The following is a 27706-nucleotide window of genomic DNA, read 5'->3' as shown; positions in this document are numbered from 1 at the left end:
CTTTTTGTCTCTATTGTTGCTGTGCCAGCGTTCGCATCGGCTTAACGAATGGGGAAAAGCGTATGCCGTAAAGCAGCCAGCACATTTGTAGATTTTTTTTCTGTGGCAGGGTTCCTGCCACCCTCCTCAAAGTTAACTAGTGCCGGTGGTGTCATTCAACTAGTTGTCAGTCGACATACCATAAATGTGAAAATATTTAATGAGGGTTGAGAAGTTACCTAGTGTTGCTTTAATGTCAGCCATCTAGATAAAAATAAAATAAAATGATGGAATACATTTAAATAAACGAATTTAGGGGGGATACTGGCTAAATTATTTGACAGCTACGGCTGTAACCGCTTGAAAATTTTGTTTTGAATGCGCAATGTATGACTTCACTAGTTTTATTACTGCATTAGTAATACACCAAGGAAGGAGATTAATCGTATGAAATATGGAACTTTTGGTCAAACTAAGAAAAGAATAGTCTTTGAGATTCTAACGCGTTGCGTTACACCGTTGTCTTGGTGAAGACCGTGAAGTGGTCCGTGACCGGAAGTGACGTAAACGCCTTTAATCTTCTTACGCTAATGAGCAGAAGAAGCCACCTTTCGCTAACTTTCGTCTTTGGCTTTTGTAGTCAAGTAAGTGTAAAAAAAATACACAAATTGAACAAGTGAAAAATTCTTCAGAATGTTAATTTCCCGAAAATTGTGGACTACCTTGAGGCGTCACGTGACCTACTGTACTACAGTTCAGTCTCAGGTACAGGCTTTTCAAAATCGTATATTTAGCATTTTTACGACGCAGTTGAGTGTGTTACTCTTTGAAACTTGTATAGTTATTATTTTAAATGGTTTTTTATATGCGTCTGTATGAATATACATCAAATACTGTCATGATATTTTACATTCCTTCCTGTGTTAAAGCCAAAAAAGAGCAAGTTTGGACCTCTAAACGACGAAGACCGAATTTTCACGAATTTATATGGCCGACATGACTGGAGGTGAGCGTACTGACTGCTTGGAGATGCTCCCAAAGTTGCCTCAACTCACAGCCATCCCTTCTAGTTTAAAATTAAAAGAATAAGCTAAACACACTTGTAGACATTGTACTGAGCGGCTGTTGCTGGGCAGAATATGTGGGGCATATTCATCTGTGCCCCAAATTCCAATTTTCTATGCCAATATGTTTTTAGACATACAAATATGACAGATAAACCTGTTAAGATTGATAGGTCACTCCTTTTGACAAATTTTGCAATTAATCGATGAATTGAAACATGATTGTTGAATGATCGTGAATGTTGTTTATATAATTTTAATTCACATAAAATTGCTATTTAAGATTTTTTTATGGTGTCATATTTTGAGACGATTCGTCTATATACAACAATTTGGCAACTTGCAAATGATGAGAAATGAGTCTGCCGTTTAGCTCTTCCTGTCATCACGGTCGGTCTCTACTCCAATATTTTTACAGGATATTCTTTTTACTTGAGTATTTTTCCCCAAATGATAAATAAATTGTATGGTCATGACAAATAACAGTCTTGTGCGGAATATTTCATTAAAAATGCATTTATTCAGTAGGACAGGGCTAAATTACTGCATAATCGTCAAAACTGCCAACTTCTTAAACCTCCTGAAATGTATTTTATGCCACCGGAGTTAGTCTGGCTTTTGTCATTTCCCCTCTCCGGAGGAAAGAGCGTAAAAAAACAGGAGGCGTGAAAGCTTGGCGACATGTTAACCCAAACCGAGCAGCTTTCCCACCTTTTGAAAACGAAAAATCACACAAAACTAAACCGACCCATGTCACCCACGGCGGTTGAGGTAATTGTCTTTACCGGTCAGCCAGCCCCCGGCTCGTCATTGAACGCCGAAAATGGCGCATTCTTGGTGGACTAACTGGCCGACGTTGAAGCGCATGGCTGCTGGAGCCCAAGCCAAGGATAACGCTTTCTCAGCGGGCACACGAAGAGGGCCGAGAGGGGTCTAAGTCTCTACACAATCGAGAACCACAGACAAGAGTGCGTTTCTGCTCGAGCACGGGCACTCATCGGCCAGCGACCATGGTGTGCAACAAGCCGCCGGTCGTCGGCCAAGGGAGGCGGCCACTCCCGCCTTTTTGGTGAGCAGGGAGCATTGTCACCCACAAAATGCGAGCAACTTCCTTATTAAAACGTGTGCCATGATCCCAGTATTTGACATACTATAAAACACGTTGCTTACTCACTTCCTTGTCCGTCCAATGGTCCCACAGTGGTCGGACTTGTTTTGTCCATTCTTCGCAGTGAGCAGGATCTTTTTGAATCCCAAAAAGGCTCACACACTTCTCCCTGGTGCAGCAACAAAAGCCTGCAGCACATTGGGCTGGTGTAATGCGAAAAATAAACGAATTAATCCGCAACATCAGCTGAATCCGCAGTCCTTCTGTCCACTATATTTATGGTGGTATCGTGAAGATGATTAGTCCGCTGACGTCACATTCGACTTCTTCCTCAATCCAGACTCTGGCCGGAAGTCACTCATTTTAATGGCGGGGGATTTAAAAAAAACAATAAATATATCGATTGCTTCCAACCACATCCAAGCGGTCCATTTCATTCAAGGGCATAAAATACCGCGTGAATTTTGAAATGAAAATGCTTTTTGCTGTGATAGGCACTTTAAATGAATTTGATGTCTATAGTTGTCATTACAGGCAATGAGTTTTTGTCTTGTTGCTTTAGTCTGAAAGGAGCCCTGAGGCGAGGTGACTGGTACAAAACCAAGGAAATTCTCCTCAAAGGACCCGACTGGATCATCAGTGAGGTAAAGACGTCCGGCCTGAGGGGCCGAGGTGGGGCTGGATTTCCCAGCGGTATGAAGTGGAGCTTCATGAATAAACCAAGTGATGGCAGGTAAACACACAAATATGCAGGTATAAGAGAAGAAGTCCACACACATCTGTTTTTCTTTTAGGCCCAAGTACTTGGTGGTGAACGCAGACGAAGGCGAACCCGGCACCTGTAAAGACCGTGAGATCATGCGTCACGACCCGCACAAGTTGCTGGAGGGTTGCCTGATTGCGGGGAGGGCTATGGGCGCCAGGGCTGCGTACATCTACATTAGAGGGGAGTTCTACAATGAGTCCTCCAATGTTCAGGTATGCACTGAAAAAAATTGCAGTGTTCATAAGTAGGGCTGCAGCTATTTTAGTAGTCCTTAAGTCGATGAACTAGTTAGTTTGAATAATCAAGTAATCGGAATAGGAACATTTAATGCATTGCAGATATATTTTAGTCAAGTTTTAAAGTCCTGTAGTCAGGTAAAATACCTTGGTCATCTGCTCACGGACACTCTGACTGACAACGAGGACATATTGCGACACTGTCGCTCATTATATGTCCAAGCCAATGTTCTCTCTCGAAAATTTGGTCCATGCTCTGATAAGGTCAAGCTCGCCCTGTTCAAGGCTTATTGTACTCCCCTCTACACTGCGCATCTGTGGTCAAATTACACTAAGACAAGTTTTCAGAGACTGCAAGTGGCGCATACAATGATTCTTTGAGAATCTTGCTGAAAAGGCCCAGATGGTGCAGTGCCTCTGAAATGTATCTGCTCGGGTGAATACTCTCCAGGCCCTTCTAAGGGTGCTAATGTTTAATTTTATTCATCGTTTGAAATGTTCTGAAAATGTGATTGTCTGGGGCCTGACAAACATTTTGCATAGTTCTACTCGCTGCTTGTCACTGTTCTGGAAGCACTGGAATAGGTGCCTTTTAAGTCTGGGCCAATAGATGACCTAATTTTTGTATCACTGTAGTTTACCTTCTTTTATTGTTATGTTGTTTTTAATTTTGTATGGTTTGTTCCCTTGTATTGTGTGGTTGTGGTTTGGACCTTGAGTCTGTTAATAAATCTATCTATCTATCTATCTATCTATCTATCTATCTATCTATCTATCTATCTATCTATCTATCTATCTATCTATCTATCTATCTATCTATCTATCTATCTATCTATCTATCTATCTATCTTAGGAGATATAAAATATTTCTTGAAAACTGCAGAATTTCACTTTCATTTTAAAATGAATGTAAATACCTGAGCTTAGCCCCAAATTGTATAAAAAAGTAACTAAATGAGGATCGAAGTACAAAAGTACAATTGGCTAACTTGGATAGCAAAAGTCCACTAGCTTGAATGGCAGAAAATGCTAAGGTTTTTTTTTTTTTTTTTTTTTACAATGCTCTTAGCAATTCGTTCAAACTCATATTCCCACAAAAAAAACGGCTAAATATACCTCTAAACTAAATTATGAATGTATAAAAAAATATTAGGTCTAACAAAAACTTACCTTATGTTGGTCTTAACCGGGAGCAGATGGATTCAGCCATGTTACATGAGTTACAGGTATGTCATAGTCATTGTTACCAGTAGAGGGGAGTGTAGCCACCTAAATCAATAAAACTAAATTCAAACACTTAAAAAAAAGACATTTCAACACCACTCTGACTAAACGAATACTTGAAGCAGCAAATTTTGTTTCGAAGCTTTTTTCTCATCGAATTACTCGAGTTAATCGATTAATCGTTGCAGCACTACTCATAAGTTTACTCATTGATAAACCTCCTTTCCATTTTGACTGATAGTGGGCTTCATATCAGAGAAATGTTGACTTGAAGTTGGGTGGTCTGTGGATCATAAGTTTCAAAATTGGGAAAAAAACAGATTAGGCTTTTATTTTGATAACAACCTTCACTTGTCCTCAACAAACAGCATGTTAGTGTTACCGGACTGCCAACAGATTTGGCATAAGAACGAAGGACAAATTGAGGAACAATTTATTATATAATACATTTCAGCTATGAAATCATTATGTAAATATATTTATAAATACATTCTGATTGTGTAATTGAGCATCATTAACAACCAAGGGGTATTTTAATTGAGTGGTCATTATTATGTGCATTGTTGGGTATTTTTATACTTGATCATAATTTTTGCAATTGTAATGTATGCCACTCTTTGTTAAGTTAATGTGGGAAAGAGTGACATTCCATGTAGTCACCATGTAATATTTTTTTCGACCGCTTGATGGCCTTATTACTCACTCTCCTTCCCTTGTGAGTGTATTTAGTCAGTTAATTTAATTGTTGTTAAGTGAAAGCTCACATTAAAGCTAGTCCAGCATTAAAATGTATTAAGATGTGTAGAAAAAACAATTAGACCTGATATAATTTAGTACAGTGCTACCTGTACATACGAAGTTAATTCGTTCCAGGACCTTGTTTGTAAGTCGAAATTGTTGTATGTTGATTTTCGCAGAGCAATACATTATAATTCCATTCATTTGTTCCAAAGCCAGAAAACCTACACTAAATTTTTAATAAATACTGCTGCTACCATTGCAAATAGCAATTACACAGAGCAAAAAAAATAAATCATGAATAAGCAAACTAATAATAATATAACAATAGTAATAATAATAACTGTAATAAAGTAACAAATCGAGTTCTAATGTGGTGAATGTGTTTGCGTGGTGTACCTGAACGCATCGCGTGGCTGACTTGACAGTGAGATAGGAGTTTTTACTTTTAACCAGTGTTGTTAATCTTACTGAAAAAAAGTAATTAATTATAGTTACAAATTACTTCTCCCAAAAAGTAATTGCGTTAGTAACTCAATTACCTGAATGTAAGAGTAATTAGTTACTTGGCAAAGTAATTGGTGATAATTACTTTTTTTTTTTTCCCCTCAAAAAAAAAAAAAAAAACATTGGCCACACTATGTGAAGTTTTTTGTGAAGGTTTTTGGTACAATTGGCCCGAGCCCAATTCTTTACCCTAATTTACCCTTTACCCTGGATCAACTGTTAAAAGTTGTTAAAATTGCTCCCATTATTGCATTTCTTCCCTTCTCTCTACTTTCGACATATGAAAGTTTTAAAACTGTTTCATCATTTAAAGATAGATTCAAGTCAAGATTTTGCCGATTTAGAAGTATTTTAGATAAAAAGTTACTTAGGTTCGCTAGGAAGGTTCTCTACAACAGAGCCGTCCTAAAAAGTCTACTGCTTTAAGATGGCGGCTGTCTACTAACGCATTTAGTGCCATGCAGTGTTGTTAATTTTACTTTAAAAAAGTAATTAATTACAGTTACAAATTACTTCTCCCAAAAAGTAATTGCGTTAGTAACTCAGTTACCTGAATGTAAGAGTAATTAGTTACTTGGCAAAGTAACTAGTGATATTTTTTTTTCTCAAAAAAAAAAAAACAAAAAAAAAAAAAACACACAGGTCACACAATGTGAAGCTTAAAGTGTTTGGGGGACAATTGGCCCTAGCCCAATTCTTTACCCTCCACTTAACTAGACGCAAGGGTATTGCGATAACTAGCTAGTAACCTTTGCTATGTGTGGAAGTCATTTAAAGTTGTGAATCAATCGTTAAAGTTGTTAAAATTTCTCCCGTTATTGCATTAGTTGCCTTCTGTCTACTTTAAACATGTGTAAGTTTTAAAACTGTTTCATCATTTAAAGATAGATTTAAGTTAAGATTTTGCCGATTTAGAAGCATTTTAGATTTTAAAAAATTACTTAGGTTCGCTAGGAAGGATCTCTACATCAGAGCCTTCCTGAGAGGTCTACTGCTTTAAGATGGCGGCTGTTTACAAACGCACGTAGTCCTTAAAACATGTTGGCAGTGCAGTCTGTCATTTGCATCTAGTTTTATAATATGATATCTACCGTGTCATGTGGGCGTAGTTTGTCGGCTATGGCTGCAGTCAGGTATTATTGGAGCAATGGAGCCACCTAGCATCGCGGTTGGAACGGCGTCTTCCCCACTCCTGCTCTGCTCTCGTCCCCGTGAGTCCGTTTCTCTCAGACTTTTTTTTATTCAACTAACTTAGTAACGCATAGTAACGCACGCCTCAGTAACGGTAACGGCGTTGCCAAGATGAGAAAAGTAATTAATTAGATTACTCATTACTGAAAAAAATAACGCCGTTAGTAACGCCGTTATATTGTAACGTCGTTATTAACAACACTGCTTTTAACTTTGTATACTTTGCTCAGTTCCGGCAGACAGTAGGCGTGTTGTGTTGCACAAGTAGATGGAATAAATGATTAGAAACCTGACGAAGCTGATGATTTATTTGGCGATGTTACCACAATAATAATTGTCACTTTAACTTATAAACTTGGCACGGTGGCTGAGTGGTTAGCACATCTGCCTCACAGTTCTGAGATCAAGGGTTCAATCCCGGGCTTCGGCCTTCCTGTGTGGAGTTTGCGTGTTCTCCCCGTGCCTGCGTGGGTTTCCTCCGGGAACTCCGGTTTCCTCCCACATCCCAAAAACATGCATGGTAGGCTGATTGAACACTCTAAATTGTCCGTAGGTATGAGTGTGTGCGTGAATGGTTGTGTGTCTCCTTGTGCCCTGCGATTGGCTGGCAACCAGTTCAGGGTGTCCCCCGCCTACTGCCCGTTGTTAGCTGGGATAGGCTCCAGCACCTCCGCGACCCTCGTGAGGAATAAGCGGCATGGAAAATGAATGAATGAACTTATAAAGACTAGCGAACGGAGGTCGGAGGAAGGCCGTCGAGAGTAGACAATGCCGTATTATCAAGCCAGTTCACGGATGCGGAGACCACGCTCATATTTTTCTATCATTTCCATATTCATTTCAATTGTAAGCATCACCTTTTTTTGCTTTTTCACCACCTGCACGAACATTCTTGGAACCCATGTTGATTCCTCTAACAAGAAAATCCGCCGCGCGTCCGTCTTAAGGGGAAACAAAGAAACTGCAGCGCTGGCATAAATCATATTTCGAGCATGTCTTTGGATGTGAAACAAATGGCGAGTCAAATCTCGAAAAGATCGTGTGTTTGTTGAAGCGATCGTATGTCGAGGTACCACTGTAGTTTTCTTTTCTAGAAAATAATTTATCAGTTTCCTTAAATCTTATGTTTTTCCTTTGTAAAGCAAAATACTACTGCATTTTGTTTTTTGGTAAAGAAAATTAGAATTTCGGGAACAAATAGAGATCGACAGGTTTCTATTTTCACAAACGTTTGATCAATCAGAAAATTGTACAAAAGAGGTGGTTACAGACATTCAATTTTTTACCAAATAAAACAGTTTTCCCTTTTAATGTCGGAATCTGTGAACGTTCTGGCTCGTTTTCCCATGCCATAAATGTCTCTCAACATAGATGGCGATCAACGAGGCCTACAAAGCCAAGCTCATCGGGAGGAACGCGTGTAGCTCCGGGTACGACTTTGACGTGTTTGTCATGCGGGGTGCCGGCGCTTACATTTGCGGGGAAGAGACGGCGCTCATCGAGTCGCTGGAGGGCAAACAAGGAAAGCCGCGACTCAAACCACCTTTTCCTGCAGACATAGGTGACCTCAGCACAACATAATATTTGAATTTGTATGAGGAATTCACTATTCACCAAGAGCTTTCATCAAACAGAACTTGTTTGCTCTGAAATGTCACTATTATTGCACCGCTAATGCCACAACATTGTCATATGTATGTCACTACATTATATGTTCTGAGCCATCTGTCTAAATCTGGCTACTGCATAATCGGGGTACAGCATATGCAATATTTGCACAGTTACATTATAGCATTTTTGCACTGTTACATCAATATCTATGCTAATGCTGTCAACCGATGAAAATTTTTTTTGTATACATCTTTTTATTTGAATTTTTTAATGCAGTACATCTCAGCCAGAACAAAAATAACAGATCTATTAATCTTAGCATGGTCATCTGGTATACGAACAAAGAGTGAACGTTTAGACTGACACAATTCCAGAGTTGTGATTGGCTGTTTTGTGAGCAGGTTCTTCATCTATTTTACACAGACCATGCATACATCACTAACAAAACAAAATACAGCAAGACCCACATACACACGACAACAACAACAACAAAAAACCCCAAAACAACAAACAAACAAAAACAAAAAAAACAAAAAAAAACCTTAATAGTTCAACGTTACCATAGATAACATTGATATTATAATGAGCAAGAAGTAAGATGACGTATTAACTAACTAAACTACATAATTTAAACAAAATAAAAGAGGAAGGTGGGGGTGGGGGGGCAAGGCTTTTAGTTGCTTTCTTGAGAAATCGTGAGTCCATCTAAGTAGTCTTTAAAGGGCTGCCAGGTTTTTTGGAAGGTACTTCCCCTTCCAGATAGTGAGAATCTTATCTTCTCTAGCTTCAGATGAGTCAAAACCTCTTTGAGCCAACTATTGTATGATGGGGGATTTGCATGTTTCCACTTGAGTAAAATAAGCCGTCTTGCTAGTAAAGTCGTGAAGGCAATTACATGGCGTATTGGTGCTGATAAAACGGGTAATGGAGGAGGGCAACCAAAAAGTGCTATGCATGGGTCCTCCCCCAGATCTGTGCCAGATACAGTTTCCAGTGTGTTGAAGATCTGCCGCCAAAAATTAGTGAGGTTAGGACAAGACCAAAACATATGTGTGTGATCAGCGGGTGATTGTTTACATCTATTGCAGCTATCAATGATAGTGGGGTAAATTTTTGATGAAAATTTTTAATTGAGTTAATCACAGCTTAAAAATGAATTAATCGTAATTAATCACAATCTATAAAATATGCCATATTTTTCTGGAAATTATTGTTGGAATGGAAAGATAAGACACAAGACGGATATATACATTCAACATACTGTACTTAAGTACTGTATTTGTTTATTATAACAATAAATCAACAAGATGGCACTAACATTATTAACATTCTGTTAAAGCGATCCATGGATAGAAAGACTTGCAGTTCTTAAAAGATAAATGTTAGTACAAGTTATAGAAATTTTATATTAGAACCCCTCTTAATGTTTTCGTTTTAGTAAAATTTGTAAAATTTTCAAACAAAAAATAAACTAGTAGCTCGCCATTGTTGATGTCAATAATTACACAATGCTCATGGTGCTGAAACCCATAAAATGAGTCGCACCCAAGTGCCAGCAGAGGGCGAAAAAACACCAAAAAACACAAGTAACAAATGGACATGACACTGTGCTTTCATTTTAATCAGTTTGAGCGGGGCATGTGCGTTAAATGCGTCAAATATTTCTACTGGATTAATTTAAAATGTTAATTACCGCCCGTTAACGCGATAATTTTGACAGCCCTAATCTATGCACAAACTCATATCAGGCCAGCCATCTTCCGTCTTATATGAGTACTGTAAATTGTCATATACCCACTGTTGCGCTCTTATATTACCACTGCTGTACATCACTACTTATTGCTAGTTACTTTTTCACTTTATTCCCAATCTTCGTACACTGTAACAGTGTATATTAGCCTTATTGTATTTTTGCCTTTGTCTTTTGTGGTGCACATTATGGCGAAGCTTTACATTTTGTTGTACTCTGTAAAATGACTATAAACGCTTTCTATTCTATCTATTTTATATAATGTATTTTTTCCCTCTACATAGGAGTATTTGGGTGCCCGACGACTGTTTCCAATGTGGAGACGATCGCCGTGGCACCTGCCATATGTCGCAGGGGCGGAGCTTGGTTCGCCAGCTTTGGCAGGGAGAGGAACTCTGGAACCAAGCTGTTCAACATCTCGGGCCACGTGAACACACCTTGCACTGTGGAGGAAGAGATGTCCATCCCACTCAGGGAGCTGATTGAAAGGCACGCAGGTACATGTTCAGCAGTCCACGTTACCAATCCCAGAATCCTCTGCACTGACGAGCTGTGGGTTGATGATGTAATGGTTTCAACTAGTTTTGCAAAGGTAGCATTTTTTGGCTCCCGATTCCAACACGTGGCTGGTGGTATTGAAAGATGCTGTACCAATATTCTGTGTTTTTTTTTTTTTTTTTTTAATCTTTTCATAAAAAAATGCTGTATACTAACTTGACTGTAAAGTATATACTATCATCGCCTGCTTAACTCGTTGTCTGCCGTTGACATCCATGGATTGGACGTCTACAAGTGATGAACGAATTGGAGGGAAGTTGTATCTTGGCCAGAGGAAGAACAGAATTTTCTAATAATTTCTCTTTCCTGCAAGAATTACCGTCAGCACAAGATTTCAATCTGTTTGGAGTGGAAAGATGGCAGCAAATACTGTAAATGTTTGTTCATGGACATTTACAAATAATAAACAAATTGGAGGGAAGGTGCACCTTGACCAGAGGAAGAACTTTTTTTTTTTTTACCTCCTTGGCTGCATTTGACAGCGTTAAATGACCAATCCATTTGAAGGGTGGCAGCGAATGAAGGTTCATGGATTGGATGTCTACTAGTGATAAAAACATTGAAATTCACAGCAGAATGACTATTGGACACTACACGATTAGATGTCCATCACCATCTTGGGAAGGGCTCTTTTGTGTGCACAACTTCCGGCCATCTTGGACCGGGAAACTAGATTTCCAATAGTACATATTGCAGAGCATTGGCAATTTAGCATGTTGTTTATCTTAGTGCTCCCAGGTACCGATGACATCATTTTAGTGCCTTGTCGGGACCGGTACTAGTATCGATATTGGTGTAACTCCAGTTTTAAACCAAACTAAGCACATTTTAGATCAGATATGTAGTAAATCTGTTTTTTATTCAGTCAAGTCACATTCCAATTTCTCCATCAAAGCCAATGTGAAGTTAATTTTGGCTGAATGTTCATTCGACCCTCTCAGTCAAAATGGATTGAACGTCCAGCACCGTCAAGATTAAAAACAAGTCATACTTACGTGAAAGGGTTCAGGTGAACTATAGCAGTCAGCAGCTGACTAAAACACACATTTGTTTATTCTCACATAGCACAAACACAGTTGTTTTATATTTGTGAACACGGAGAGAAACTATTTGTGCTAACTGCAACCTTAATATGAATTGTGACAGGAGGAGTGAAGGGTGGCTGGGACAACCTACTAGGGGTGATCCCCGGGGGTTCGTCCACTCCCATCATCCCCCGGCATGTGTGCGATGACGTGTTGATGGATTTCGATGACCTCGTGCGGGCAGAAAGCGCCCTCGGCACAGCCGCTGTTATCGTCATGGATCAGTCGGTAAATACTGCGGCTCTTTAAGGAGCCTTAAAAAGTATTGAAGTAAAATCCGTGTAATAAAGGTCTTAAATGGTCTTAAATTTATTGTAAAATCATTGTAGTGAGGGTGTAACTGTACACCAAAGTCATGGTTCGGTATGTACTGTGGGGCAAATAAGTATTTGGTCAACCACTAACTGTGCAAGTTCTCCCAGTGAGGGTGTAACTGTACACCAAAGTCATGGTTCGGTATGTACAGTGGGGCAAATAAGTATTTAGTCAACCACTAATTTTGCAAGTTCTCCCACTTGAAAATATTAGAGATGCCTGTAATTGTCAACATGGGTAAACCTCAACCATGAGAGACATAATGTGGGGAAAAAAAAACATAAAATCACATTGTTTGATATTTAAAGTATTTATTTGCAAATCATGGTGGAAAATAAGTATTTGGTCAATACCAAAAGTTCATCTCAATACTTTGTTATGTACCCTTTGTTGGCAATGATGGAGGCCGAACGTTTTCTGTAGCTCTTCACAAGCTTTTCACACACTGTTGCTGGTATTTTTGCCCATTCCTCCATGCAGATCTCCACTAGAGCAGTGATGTTTTGGGGCTGTCGTTGGGGAACACGGACTTTCAACTCCCTCCACAGATTTTCTATGGGGTTGAGATCTGGAGACTGGCTAGGCCACTCCAGGACCTTGAAATGCTTCTTACGAAGCCACTCCTTTGTTGCCCTGGCTGTGTGTTTGGGATCATTGTCATGCTGAAAGACCCAGCCACGTCTCATCTTCAATGCCCTTGTTGATGGAAGGAGATTTTGACTCAAAATCTCTCGATACGTGGCCCCATTCATTCTTTCCTTTACACAGATCATTCGTCCTGGTCCCTTTGCAGAAAAACAGCCCCGAAGCATGATGTTTCCACCCCCATGCTTCACAGTGGGTATGGTGTTCTTCGGATGCAATTCAGAATTCTTTCTCCTCCAAACACAAGAACGTGTGTTTCTACCAAAAAGTTCTATTTCGGTTTCATCTGACCAGAATACATTCTCTTAGTCCTCTTCTGGATCATCCAAATGCTCTCTAGTGAACCGCAGACGGGCCTGGACGTGTACTTTCTTCAGCAGGGGGACACGTCTGGCAGTGCAGGATTTGAATCCCTGGCGGCGCATTGTGTTACTGATAGTAGCCTTTGTTACTGTAGTCCCAGCTCTCTGTAGGTCATTGACTAGGTCCCCCTGTGTGGTTCTGGGATTTTTGCTCACCGTTCTTGTTATCATTTTGACGCCCCGGGATGAGATCTTGCTTGGAGCCCCAGATGGAGGGAGATTATCAGTGGTCTTGTATGTCTTCCATTTTTTAATAATTGCTCCCACAGTTGATTTTTTTATGCCAAGCGTTTTACCTATTGCAGATTCAGTCTTCCCAGCCTGGTGCAGGTCTGCAATTTTGTCTCTGGTGTCCTTCGACAGCTCTTTGGTCTTGGCCATAGTGGAGTTTTGAGTGTGACTGACTGAGGTTGTAGACAGGTGTCTTTTATACCAATCATGAGTTAAAACAGGTGCCATTAATATAGGTAACGAGTGGAGCCTCGTTAGACCTCGTTAGAAGAAGTTAGACCTCTTTGATAGCCAGAAATCTTGCTTGTTTGTAGGTGACCAAATACTTATTTTCCATTCTAATTTGGAAATAAATTATTTAAAAATCAAACAATGTGATTTTCTTTTTTTTTTTTTCCACATTCTGTCTCTCACAGTTGAGGTTTACCCATGCTGACAATTACAGGCCTCTCTAATCTTTTCAAGTAAGAGAACTTGCACAATTGGTGGTTGACTAAATACTTATTTGACCCACTGTATGTCAGTACAGGGGTCACGGTCTGGTACGGGTTCGGTACAAAAAGGAAAAAAAGTTTGTTTTTTTTCTAATCACAGCATTTGAAAGTTTTGTTCTATTTGTTAAAACAGTAAAAAAAAAAACAGCCATTATTAAACTTGCAAGAACATCTTACTGAAGAGGAAAATGTTCTTGTGAGATATGATTCTTTTGTTTTATTCGTCCTTGCAGACGGACGTGATTCGAGCCATCGCGCGTCTGATCGAGTTCTACAAGCACGAAAGCTGCGGCCAGTGCACGCCTTGCAGAGAGGGTGAGCAAGCGTCAAACTATGCAAGGTTTTTCCAAAGAAAGATCTTTGTGAACTCGCTCCTCAGGCGTGGACTGGATGAACGGAATGATGTGGAGATTCGTGCGAGGCAAAGCTGCCAATTCCGAAATTGACATGATCTGGGAGCTGAGCAAGCAGATAGAAGGACACACCATTTGTGCTCTGGGGGACGGAGCCGCGTGGCCTGTGCAGGTGAGCTGATACGACACATAAAAAGCTTGGGAGAAATCTTAATTGTGTTTTCTACTTCCACAGGGACTGATTCGCCATTTTCGTCCAGAGATGGAGGCACGCATCGCTCAGCATAACAAGAAAAATGCTCCGAGGCAAACGGAAATTGAGATGATCTGAAACCAAGTACTTTATTGTTGAAATTCTTTTTAAGTACTGAAAGTATTAAAGTATGCAAATGAGGCATTTCTTACACCCCTGATAATGGAAGAAAAAATTTCTAACCCTTTCCTGCACGAATTACGACTGGTCGTTGTGGCCTTAAAGTGCCTGTGACACAAAAAAAGCATGCTTTTCATATTACACGCGGTATTTTATGCTACTGAATGAAATGGACCGCTTGGATGTGTGTGGAAGCAATCGATGTATTTATTCCATTTTTTAAATCCCGCGCTACAAAAATGATGACCTCCGGCCACTGTCTCGGATTGAAGAAGAAGGCGAATGTGACGTCAGCAGACTAACAAGCTTCAGGACCCCGGCTCTCGATTGTGTCCAGACTTCCAGGCCCCTCGGTCCTCTTCGTGGCTTGGGCTCGGGCAGCCACGCGCTCCGACATCGGCCGATTTGTCCACTGAGAATGTGCCATTTTCGTTCATTCCCTTCTGCATCCCGGTGACCAGCACTGCCTGCCTGCCAGGGCTACAGCAGAACGACAAGCCGAAACTTGCTTGCTGCCAGCGGCTGGCCAATCGGAAAAGACTATCAACCCCACCACTGTGTGTGACATGAGTCGGGGTAGTTTTGTGTGATTTCTCGTTTTCGAAAGATGAGGAAAAGGCTTGGAAAGCAGCTCGGTTTGATTTAGCATGTTGCCTAGCTGTCATGCCTTCTGTTTTGTTTACGCTCTTTCCTCTGTCATCGAAGCCGGGAAACTCTTCCTCTGTCTCCGAAGCCGGGAAATGACAAAAGCCGGACTAACTCCAGTGGCATAAAATACCGTTCGGGAGGTTTAAGAAGTCGGCAGTTTTGACCAATATGCAGTAATTTTGCCTTGTCGTACTGAGTAAATGCATTTTTTAATATTTCATATTCCATTTAGCACAATACTGTTATTTGTCATGACCATACCATTTATTTAGCAATTGGGGAAAAATACTTAGATAAAAAGAATATCCTGTAAAAATATTGGAGATTGAAACAATGATGACATTTTGCTGCTCTCTTAATTGGGCTGGATTCAAAATAAGCTGAAATTGTTACTCTGCTGACATCATCACCCAGCTGGAGGCTCTAGAGCACTATAATGACAGGTGGGCTAAATGGCAGATTAAAAAACAAATTTCTCATCATCTGCGGTTTGCCCAATTTTTGTTTATAGTCGAATTGTCTCAAAATATTTTAATTCACATAAAAATGCTATTTAAGACTTTATGTCCTGTCTCAGGCACTTGAAATCATTGGTCATAGTCCATTTTGACTGGATCGTTCATTTGGATTGGACAATTCTGCATAGTTTGAAGAAACACTCGGGAATTTTATTTTTATTTGCATTTCATGCTCTAGCAAGTGTAGTCTTAGCAAGCCAAAATAAATACTATGCCAAGCATAAACACTTATTTCATATATCCTAAAATTTATTCTGCAACGCAATAAATCTTCATAATCCCAATACTCGAACTAACTACTTGATAGATTTATAGATCACCTAAATAATCGATAGTTCTTAACTCTTTACCATTGTTGGCAACAGAAGTCCAATCCATTTTGGCTGAGAGGCCTGGCAGTGAATGATTGCCATATTAATGACACACACACACAAAATAACAGGCGGTTTAATTTAAGATGCTTTATTTAAGCAATACATTAGTCTGATTTTACAACATAACTTCAAAAACTGTTCATCCAACAAAGTAGGGTCCATGTTTTTTTTTTTTCACAAAGACAATATATTCCAATTTTCGCAATCTGTCATTGTTCATGTGACCATCCAATCATGTCAGTCCTAAAATTCAACTGTACAGATTTATGCTCACCAAAAAAAAAAAAAAAAAAAAAACAGCTACAAGTCGTCCATGCGTATTTTCACGGCGCCATCCAGAAGGGCATGGACTGCTGTGACTGCGCTTTAGCTCGAGGCGGAGGCGGGGGTGGGCAGCGGTACCCCTGAATCCATTCTAAGGAGGCCGACGGTGAGCCCCCCGGGTTACCTGACCCTGAGGCTTTGGCGCTCGGGTGGTCTTCCTCTTCGTCAGAAGAGTCGCCGGCGTATGCAACCAAGCCTGTTTTTAGTCTCTTTCCTGCAGGTTCTGCTGGGGAAATTCAGGGAAAGAAAAAGACAAGACAAGAAAAAAACAGCAGCAACAACATTTCAAAACAATCCAAAATCGGAAGAAACACATTAGTACGGCAGAGAACGGGCGGGGCATCCCAGAGCCGCCATTGGTTGGTTGGGGGGGCGTCCAATGGCGCGGCAGGATGGCGTCAAAGCGGCGTTACCCCCCGCCCCCCAGGGGTGACATGGAAGAGAAGGAAAAACAGAGAAAAAAGAGAAAACACAAAAACAGGAGAGAGGCTCGTTAGTGAGGGAGGCCAACACGGCACAGGGATGATGATGTCATCAGAATGAGACAAGAGACTGGAGCTATTTGGAGGTTTTTAGGCACTGCGGGAGAATCCTGGAAGAGTCATCGATATCGTCAACGCTTTGCTGAGGTTGATCCGTTGCAGACATTTTTAAATTTTAAGTAAAATTACTGAAGTGGGGGGGGGGAGAAATTAAACTTTTCCTGACAGGGGGATTTGAAATGTGATGTAATGTACTTACCCACAGGGCCTTGAAGTGGCCTTCTCTCCTCCATCTTAGGTCTGGCGCCATTTACGGGAATCATCGGTGGAGGCATTAGCTGCCGACTGGAGAAAACAAACAGCCAATTTCAAGTACAATACATTTGCATTTGATCTTTGACAAAAATCACATCATGTTAATTGGTGCATTGAGTAAAATTTCTGAAATAATGCATGTCTACTGAAAAAAAAAAAAAAAAAAAAAATGCTACCGTAAAATTAAGTGTAGCACGGTACCAAAATTATACATAACAATTATAATAGCAAATAAAAATGGTGTTTGTGTTTTTAAAAATGATTTAAAACAATAGTATTCAATTATTACAATTTGTCAAAAAGTGATTTGTAAAGAAAAAATCCATTAAAAAAAACTAAAATTGCCGAAATTAAAAGAATTTGAAAGTGTACAGTAAAATATGAACTACTGTTATGTGTAATATGGAAAAAAGGGAAGAGGAAAAATAATTCTAAAAGATAAACAGTTATCCCTCGCTATTTCGCGGCTCAACTTTTGCATCTTGGTGCATCCATGATTTTTTAATCTTGTTATAAGTAAGAGTTCTAAAAACATTTATGTACACTTTTTCATATCTATGTCTGTATGCACAATTACACACACGTATCGTGAGTGAGAGATTGAATATACAGTACGTATTTTATTTATTCATACATTATTTTATGTATATTTTTATATTTATATGAATATATAATACGTATTTATAATATTTATACATTATTCTATGTATGATATTTACATTATTAATATCTTCATGTTTCAAACTATTCTTTCAAATTCTAATGATGACGTATGCATTTATAGGGTTTTATATAGAGCTATTGATATAATACTATTATATACACAAAATAAATGTAAACGGTCAGTTCTGGTTCCTAATAACAGCGATAAGTGAGGGATCACTGTAGATGCATAGACTTCACCATCAGTTGACAAGACAGCTCCTACAGACTATGTGTAACGGCCTCCCGGAGGAGGCAGAGCGCCGCGGCAGCTTTCACTGTGATAAACTCGCTGCGTTCTAATGCCGGATTTAGGTGGAAACAGGACGAAAATTTTAATGCATTCAAGCAGGCCGGAGTGTCTCGAGAGTGGTTTGGTCGAGGATTCAAGTTGATTAAAATGAATGGGAAAAAAATTGCTTAACTTTAGCTTGAAATATTTACTTAAAATGAATGATAACTGCCCGTTTTTTTGCTTTGAACCAAGATTCTAGACTGTCTACGTTCATATCTATAGAAATTCCGGGATTTACGCATTTGTTTACAAAAATTTTCAACTTAAAAAGGTCATTGTTTTGTGATGGCCGCTAGGTTGGATTTTGTATCCATACACAATAGCGTAACTTTACATTCAGATAAATCAGGTAATTTTTAGCCAAATGCCCATTTTTTCAGAAAAAATAAAAAAAAGTTTTTCAGACTTTTTGCGCCCATACAAAAAAAATCGGCTTTAACGCGTTTTATTTTATAACATTTCAATCTAAAAACGACGAGAACCAGATAGCCATCAAGACGTGCTGAGGCAATAGTGACATCGGAATTCAACCTAAATAAGTTGTAATTGTATGTAGAAAAATGCAAAATTTGCTCTTGTTGAGTAAAATTAAGGTAACTGCATACTTTCCTCAAGTATTAAATTTCTAATGTGAAAATTGAGTGATTTATTGAGAACTAACATCAAAATTGCACTAAATAAAAATGTAAGTTGTTATTTTGTGCAAAAACTTATATATGGCGGAAAACAGATGACTTGAAGTTCCGCTCTGAGACCCCCAATTTGGCCAAATTTCAAAATTGTCCAATATTCATGTGTGATACATCATTGGAAAGCTTAAAATCTAAATTTTCTGGGGGAATAAAAATTTTGAACAGGAGGGCATTTAAAAAATAAATAAATAAAAAAAATAGCAAAGCCCTAACTGGCGGTGTGAGCACGGCGCGCGAGAGCAGGATTAAAGACGCCATGATTTTAACGAGATATTATCACATACTTACCCTGTTTCAATCCAAAAACTCTATGTAGCATATATCATCGAGTGTCAAGACACAGATGTGAATGGCCAAAGCCAGGTTTTTGGGAGATTTTATGGGTGAAACATGGTAATATAACAAGGGTCGCAGTGCAGAAATCGCAGACATCAAGGAGTGGTCTAGATGTTCTTTTTCATATATTTGCCCTTTTAAATGTTTTTGTTTTTCTGTGTTTGGATCAATTATTTATCATCTAACATATCGGGGAAAATGTGACAGTAAATAAAAAAATTCCAATTAAGGCATAGTTAAGAGGTAGATCTCCATGACCTTTTTTAGAGACACCATTTTTTTCATTGTGACGTAATTTGTTTAAAAGTTTTAAAATATGCGAGTGACTAATATTTTAAAGTTTGTTTTTTTTAATGAAATATTATACATCAATTAATGATTCTAAGCTAAAAATGACAGACATTTTGAATAAGAAATATAATTACTTAGCTTCTTTTTATGGCTGGGTTGAAACAAAAGTGGTTGCGCAACGTCTGTAAACGGGAATTTCCAGGGTAAAACGGACAAATTAAAAATAGTTTGGGGGCCTAATGCGCCATGAATCCGCTATGGCAGCATATAGACATATTGTTCTATCAAACACAACAGTTCTTTTGGCTTTAAAAAACAGCAGTTTATTTTAAAGAAGGGTGCAAGAGCAGAAACTGATTTTTCAGTCTTGTCTGTGTTTTCCGCCATATGTTACAGTAAATATTGCTAATGATCCTGAAAATATAGGTGATTATCTCTGCATTTGGTAATTTTTTGCATGTACTGTAAAATCTGAGAATTTTATAGCCATTTAAAGTTTTGTCATACTTATATCAAAAATAATTAATCAGGATTTTTTTAGGGAACGACCTTGAATTTTTTGATGCCGCTGCTCATCTAGACTCATATATGCCTAAGGGAGGTGCCTGTTTTGGTTTTAGGTCGCTAGCGGCTTTGGTTTTGAAAATATTTGACTTTTTAAGTTTTGAAAATAGGCCCCCTATGGAGCAGCCCTGTGCCCTGTTTCCCATCAACTAATAGTGAAGTCTATCGGAGATTAAAAGATTACAGATTCTTAGAATACTGCATACCCGTCCCTCTCACTCGGCAGGCCCGAGGAACTCGTCACTGGGGGTCCTGCTGTCTCGGGGCTGCCAGCGGAGTAGCCTGCACCTAAATTAGTCATATGAATGGGTCCATGCTATGAGCAGAAAGACACACAGGCACCGTTAGCAGACATTCTCAACATGACGCGACTGGCCACAGTATCAACTAAGTGTCATTTTTGGCGTTTATTACTTCTTACCGTGTGTGACCGAGATTTTCCTGGGTCACAATTTAAGACATGACACAATTTAATACATGTGTATAGATATATTTTACCACTACACAGGATGTTTCGTCAGTATTATAAGGGAAAAACAATAAAAATATATCGAAAGTAACGAATGACGCGTCGTATGTGTCGCTTACCTGATAGCCGAGAAGGTTACTGTCGCACTCGTCAGGTACTTCTTCAGTGAAGCGTCGTTTCTGCGCTGGATTGGTCGTCATCGACGGAGGAGGCAGAACTTTGGGCGGAGCCACAGCCGATGGGACGTAGGTCACCGGGGGAACTGTCTGTGTTGAGAAAGGAAATGCGTTGTAGCCGAAGTTTGGTGCCAATATAATTTTACTTTTACCTGAACAACTGAAGCAGGAACAGGAGCAGGAACGGAAGAAAGAACAGGAGGCGGAATAGGTGTCGGAAGAGGAGCTGTGACGGGCGGAGCCGGACAAATAGGCGGGGCTATATTGGGGGGTGGCGGGGGAGGACCGGGAGTGGGCGGGAACTGAGGCATGACAACCTTGGGGGGTGCGGGCGGAGGAATGGGAGGGGGCATGGAGTAGGGCATGGGTGGAGGCTGGTGCTGAGGAGGGGGCACTGGCATGGGGTAGCCTGGTTGGAAACCAGCTGGTGGGTAGTAAGCAGGTTGCGGAGGCATCCCGTTCATCACTGGGGGTGGTGGGAAGCCTGAGAGAAGATTGCAGCGCAGCGAATAATGTTTTAGTGACAGTGACTGCTATGGATGTCTGTTAATCTGATTTTTAAAATAATTTACCTTGCTGTGATGGCATCATCGTGTTCATTTGACTGAGGAAGCGGGAATACTCTGCATGGACCTAGCGAGAGGAAAAAAAGTCTCATGATGATGATACATTAAGAAGTGGTTGAAGGTGCTACTTACAGTCTGAAGAAGGTTCTGACACAATGTTTTCGCTGCTGCAAGACCTTCAGGTTTGGGATGGCTGGAGAGGAACATCAAAAATGTGGTAAGCGTTGACTTCCTTTCAACTCATGCTGGTCTAATTTTTTTTTAATACGATAATTACTTTCTACCACCATTTATTGGTCATACTATATTTCTGATTAAAAAAAAAAAAAAAAAAAAAAAAAAAGGCTGTCATAAGGCACCACAAAACCCAAGGTCGCGGTGCATAAACAAAACAACCACTTAAAGTCATTGTTTAAAGGGAACCACGTATAGAAAGACTTGTACAGTGCCTTGCAAAAGTATTCGGCCCCCTTGAATCTTGCAACCTTTCGCCACATTTCAGGCTTCAAACATAAAGATATGAAATTTAATTTTTTTGTCAAGAATCAACAACAACTGGGACACAATCGTGAAGTGGAACAACATTTATTGGATAATTTAAACTTTTTTAACAAATAAAACACTGAAAAGTGGGGCGTGCAATATTATTCGGCCCCTATACTTTCAGTGCAGCAAACTCACTCCAGAAGTTCAGTGAGGATCTCTGAATGATCCAATGTTGTCCTAAATGACCGATGATGATTAATAGAATCCACCTGTGTATAATCAAGTCTCCGTATAAATGCACCTGCTCTATGGTAGTCTCAGGGTTCTGTTTAAAGTGCAGAGAGCATTATGAAAACCAAGGAACACACCAGGCAGGTCCGAGATACTGTTGTGGAGAAGTTTAAAGCCGGATTTGGATACAAAAAGATTTCCCAAGCTTTAAACATCTCAAGGAGCACTGTGCAAGCCATCATATTGAAATGGAAGGAGCATCAGACCACTGCAAATCTACCAAGACCCGGCCGTCCTTCCAAACTTTCTTCTCAAACAAGGAGAAAACTGATCAGAGATGCAGCCAAGAGGCCCATGATCACTCTGGATGAACTGCAGAGATCTACAGCTGAGGTGGGAGAGTCTGTCCATAGGACAACAATCAGTCGTACACTACACAAATCTGGCCTTTATGGAAAAGTGGCAAGAAGAAAGCCATTTCTCAAAGATATCCATAAAAAGTCTCGTTTAAAGTTTGCCACAAGCCACCTGGGAGACACACCAAACATGTGGAAGAAGGTGCTCTGGTCAGATGAAACCAAAATTGAACTTTTTGGCCACAATGCAAAACGATGCAACACAGCTCATCACCCTGAACACACCATCCCCACTGTCAAACATGGTGGTGGCAGCATTGGGCCTGCTTTTCTTCAGCAGGGACAGGGAAGATGGTTAAAATTGACGGGAAGATGGATGCAGCCAAATACGGGAACATTCTGGAAGAAAACCTGTTAACCAGCATAGTAACAATTAAACTAAAGCACAAACATGCCATGGGGCTTTCCTACAATAACACTATTCATTAAATAGATAATAACCAAATAACCCTCTCTGGGTTCTTCTCAGAAAAAAAGCCAGGAAATAACACTATTGGAAAAAAAAAAATAAATAAATAAATAAATCAAAATGCTCTCTGGTATTGTTCAGGGGGCCGGACCAAATGTGGAGGCGGGGCGTATCCGGCCCGCGGGCCGTAGTTTGGGGACCCGTGCCCTAAGCGATGCATTAATAACGCAACGAACAAACGATCACTGCCAGCCCGCCCAGTCGGATTGGACGTCTAGCAACATCAATGCCACCTAATGAGTTAATATTATTGTCTAGGAAATTATGCTAAAACCACTGCCAAGTACTAGTGGATAATTTATATATCTTCACATAAGCATTTTTAAATGTTGCAATACTATATGATGCATTTCACATTTGTGACAGGTCTGTTAAGTATTGATTCAAACGAGTGAATGATCCCCACCTGATGTAGATATACATGGGCTCAAAAGCCTCTCTTCCGGACGTCGGTTCCAGACAGCCCGAGCCTTTACCCCTAAGGAAGACTTTGGCTCCCGTCTCCGCCTGGATGTGCTGCAGGTATGAACAGTTTGGACCTTCCACCCGCTCTTTAACAGCGAAGCCCGGGACGGCGTGCTCCAGGCCCACGAAAGTCTTATCTTGAACATAGTGCATCTGTGGACACGTGCCGCAAGTACAATTACACCGCCACCGGACATTTTAGCACGTTATCGGTCGTACCCCGGTCTGGAAGTGTGGTTTCATGGGGGGCAGCGACGGCGGAGGTCCTTGCGGATAAGCGGTCACTGATGTGGCAGTGGACGAAAAAGACGAAGACACGGACGAGGAAGCGGTCGCGGCTTTTACTACTCCGTTGGTGATGATTTCCTTGATTTTGTTTACAGCTCCTAAAAGCGCAATGAAATGAACACCTCAAGTAGATCAGAGTAACTTCAGAAATTTGACATGTGACAAGTACTGACGGTCCACGAGCTCTCGCGTCTGTCCTTGAACGTGAAGATACAGAGGCCGATCCCTGATAGGAAAGAGCAGAAGCTGTGTTGAGAGGTAAATAATGACTTATAGCAACTAACAATAGGACAAGAAGTAAGTTTTGTCACCCTGGTGGCGCTTTGCCCTTCTCCTCTGCAGTCATGTAGCGCCCCCTTGTGGACACCGCAGCACTGCTCACTTTACTGATCTGGAAATTAAAATTATTAATCAGATTTCACTGATGTATTATTTTTATTTTGTAATGATTTTAGCTATATTAGCAATGGGACCATTTCGTTGTATCACTGGTATCAAACTACAGGCTCTGGGGCCAGACGCGGCCCACAACATCATTTTGTGTGGCCCGTGAAAGTCAATTCTGTGCTCTAATTTCATCTTTTTTGGTCAAATAAAATTGAAACAAACTTTCGCTGGTGCAAAAATCAAGAACTCCCGAAATCAAAACAACTATAAAGACTTTTTTTGAGTGTTACTGGGGGCCATAGCCAGAGTATATTTCTAATTTTATTGGTATTGATTTTGTTCATAGATGTATTTATTTAAAAAAGAACAATAATAGTTAAAAAATATATTATAAAAAAATATTTATTTAAATCATATTAAATGAAAATAATATAATGAAAAATTAATTATATAAAGGTGTTTTCTTTTCAATTACCCAAAATAGTCAGTTACAATATAAAGGGATAAACTAACAGCTTTAAAAAAATTAACAAAAATATTTACTATTTTCCCCTTTTTGTGTCAATTTAAAACAAAAATTAGAACTGAATATATATAATTTGCTGTCCCCCTCTTTTTAAGAATAATGAAAATATTAGAGATTATTACTAAGATGCTCAAAAAAGCGGATTTGAACAGTTCTTAGGTCACCAATGTTTCTAAACGATTCTTTGACAATCAAAATTAGGGCTGCAGCTATCGATTATTTTAGTAGTCGATTAATCTATCAACTAATTAGTTCGAATAATCGCGTAATCGGATTAGGAACATTGAATGCCTTGCAGAATCAATTTTAGGAGATGTAAAAGAAAGGCTTGCTAAGATTGCACTTCCAAAAGAGCATTAAATATGGAGACAAATAAAATCCTGAGGGTTTCTTAGTTCAAACAATGCAGATTTGCACTTTCATTTAAAAATAAATGAAAATAACTGAGCTTAGCCTCAAATGGTATTTAAAAAAAATGAATAGTTGAGGGTCTAAGTACAACAAAAGAACAATTGGCTAACTTTTTTCTTTTTTTACTCTTAACAAATTGTTCAAACACATGTTTTTGCAAACGACAGTTAGATATACTCATAAACTAAATTACAAATGCATGAAAAAACATTAGTTTATGTTGGTCTTAACAGGAAGCAGCTGGATTCAGCCATGTTAAATGAGTTATGCCATATTCACTGTTGCCACCAGAGGGCAGTATATCCACCCAAATCAATAAAACTAAATGCAGACACTTTTCAAAACAAACCAATATACACGACTCTAATTAAACAAATACTCGAAGCAGCAAAATTTGATTTGAAGCTTTTATCTAATCGAATACTCGAGTTACTTGATTAATCGTTGCAGCACATGACTTTTCATTTTGTAATCCATTAGTTGTTGATTAATTTTGGCAGCCTTAAATGGCAGACATATTGGCCCTCCGAATGAAACCATTACTACGATGCAGGCTACAACAAAGATGAGTTTGAAACATTCACTGGAGGCCAAAGCCTCTGGAGACTCTTGCTTCCAGCGAATAATCACTGCCAACCCTCCCGGGTAAAATGGACTGGACGTCTAAGGCCGTCAATGGCTGACAAGGAGTTAACTAATCAGATTTCACACCTCATCCTGTGTCTGTCCTCGTGTTAAGAGATTCCGGCATGTGATTGGGACATCATTGATCTCGACCTCTGCCACGACTAGGTCATCTTTGGCCTTGGGTGCTACCTGAGGTTTCCCCACGCCCATAATCTGTCATGGAAGAAATGCATAGAAAAGGTTCAAAGTTAATTGGCAAAACTCACTTCCTACAGCAACTAATTTTGTCTTTGCAGCATTGTCGTGCACCTTATCAACAGGCCCAGGTGCGCCTATCTGCGACGGGTTGAGTTTACCCTTCGCTACCAGCATGGCATTAATCTTGGCGGCCACGGCGGCAGCAGCGTCCAGAGCCCCGGTGGGTGCCGCCTCAGCCTCCCCCGGAGCACCGGGGTCGGGACTCGGCTGGTCCCACTTGCTCGCGCGGCGGCTAGGAGGACAACAAAACGACTTTTAGCCATAAACAGCCACGCGGAGTTTGTGCATGTTATTCTACTTGAAAACAATATAAAATAATAGCTAAAAACGCAGTGTAAATACAGTTTTTCTGAGACGTCTGATATACAGAACTACAAAGAGCTAACACGGTCCAAGAGTCCTCCATGATTACATAAACTAGCTGGCTGGGTTACGGAATACAAGCCGTTATTACAACGCAAACGCCAAACTCACCCGCCGTTTTGACTACCACCAAATGACATATATGTCCTGAAAAGTTTGTCTTTCGCTGTGTAAAAACACGCGAGATCAATCTCTTGTCCTATATCTAGCACACGTATGATAGTACAGTAGCTAAGCTAGGCAAGGAACCATCGATATCATACATGGAAGGCTATATGTCTAAGGACGAGTCGGCGGCGTTAGTAACTGGCAGCCATCTTTCGTCGGGGTAATTTATATACTGGGCTGTATTATAGTGGTTATAAAGCGAGCGGTTTTCTCGACTAAAAACTCTTAACTCTAGCTGAATTCATCACGGATTTACACATAGTTTCCTTTATAACTAAACATTAAAGTAGATATGATTCAGGCTGGATTTTGAAATTAAAAAAAAGACTAATCATTTACTGCATCGCTAAAGTTGGTGAAAAAATAGTCGTTTAAAAAGGTTGGAAAACGGTAAATTTACATCGATTTTAAAGTTCAAGCCATTATGATATAATTGTCGAACGGCTCCGACGCAAAATGGCCGACAAGTGACGACGTTGGCTCACCCCACGTTTTAGCAATCTAAAACGCTATATACACATATCTAAAAAGTAAATGCTTCCGTTTCCGGTTTGATGCCCAATATCGCAGCTAGAAGACGCCAAAGGAAAGCTTGGCCATTTCTAAAATGGTGGCGTTTACCTGCTGGACTTTGGAGTACACATGTGTTTTTTAAATATCGAATATTAATATCAAAATATATCTTTCAAACGTGTGAAAATGCACCAATTTCTGGCAAGCGTTTCAATTCAAAATATTTGGTCAAGAGATTTTAGGCCCTTTTTTGTTGTTGAATCCGAGTTTCAAACAGCAGAAGGCCAGAAACTTTAATCTTCATCCTGTGTTCGAAATGCATCATTGGACAGATTGTTAAATACAAAACTAGACAACATTTAGTAATTGGTTAGAAATTTGGAAAGATAATATAAGTAGGCTAAGTCAAAGGCCCAAGTCGTGATTGTTAATTTTGCGCACAATCATGCATGTAGAACACAAAAGTTAAGAATTGACTCCAAAAAAGTTGTTAAAATACATAGTGATATTGTACAGTTAAGAGGTATTTGAAGTTGATAAAGTTCACAAAATTGGTGTTTGAAAAAACAGAAAATGACCTTTTTTTTTTTTTTTTTTTTTTTTTAAACCTGTTTAGTTATAGTTGTCACTTTCCATTGTAATTTGCACTTGATAGTTTTGAACAACCTGACGTTGTCAAGATAAAGTTGAATGATATGTTGCTATTTTCAGGTGAGACTGCAGTCAGGAGACTACAGCATTCTGTCTCAACCTGTT

The 27706-nt window shown here is 39.7% G+C and overlaps 2 protein-coding genes across 6 annotated transcripts; one reads left to right on the top strand and one right to left on the bottom strand.

Moving 5' to 3' along the window:
- The first annotated feature begins 538 nt into the window (after positions 1-538).
- LOC130914257 (NADH dehydrogenase [ubiquinone] flavoprotein 1, mitochondrial-like) lies at positions 539-21029 on the top strand. Its single transcript, XM_057833272.1, has 10 exons — positions 539-744; positions 909-985; positions 2714-2884; positions 2946-3129; positions 8185-8374; positions 10459-10671; positions 11879-12045; positions 14098-14179; positions 14244-14389; positions 14453-21029. The coding sequence occupies exons 1-10, from the start codon at positions 673-675 to the stop codon at positions 14546-14548; spliced, it is 1398 nt and encodes a 465-aa protein (XP_057689255.1). The 5' UTR covers positions 539-672; the 3' UTR covers positions 14549-21029.
- khdc4 (KH domain containing 4, pre-mRNA splicing factor) lies at positions 16221-26551 on the bottom strand. Of its 5 annotated transcripts, none has more exons than XM_057833263.1 (14): positions 26381-26551; positions 25958-26138; positions 25733-25861; positions 24009-24088; positions 23871-23923; positions 23629-23795; positions 23351-23562; positions 21475-21535; positions 21349-21409; positions 20929-21260; positions 20720-20866; positions 20338-20447; positions 17196-17281; positions 16221-16680 (listed from the first exon to the last, which is right to left on the bottom strand). In XM_057833263.1, exons 1-14 carry the CDS (start codon positions 26407-26409, stop codon positions 16454-16456), a joined length of 1875 nt encoding a protein of 624 aa, XP_057689246.1. In that variant the 5' UTR covers positions 26410-26551; the 3' UTR covers positions 16221-16453. The 5 variants fall into 5 exon arrangements, 3 of the variants coding, with proteins under 3 accessions (XP_057689246.1, XP_057689247.1, XP_057689248.1); XM_057833264.1 differs by having other exon boundaries at positions 16221-16677; XR_009062870.1 differs by having other exon boundaries at positions 16618-16680; positions 20338-20419.
- Between the last annotated feature and the right edge of the window lie 1155 nt (positions 26552-27706).

This window comes from Corythoichthys intestinalis, chromosome 4 (genome assembly GCF_030265065.1).
Source record: "Corythoichthys intestinalis isolate RoL2023-P3 chromosome 4, ASM3026506v1, whole genome shotgun sequence".
In the NCBI taxonomy this organism is placed as follows: domain Eukaryota; kingdom Metazoa; phylum Chordata; class Actinopteri; order Syngnathiformes; family Syngnathidae; genus Corythoichthys; species Corythoichthys intestinalis.
Note: the sequence above shows the minus strand (reverse complement) of the source record. Positions and strands in the feature narration are given on the sequence as shown.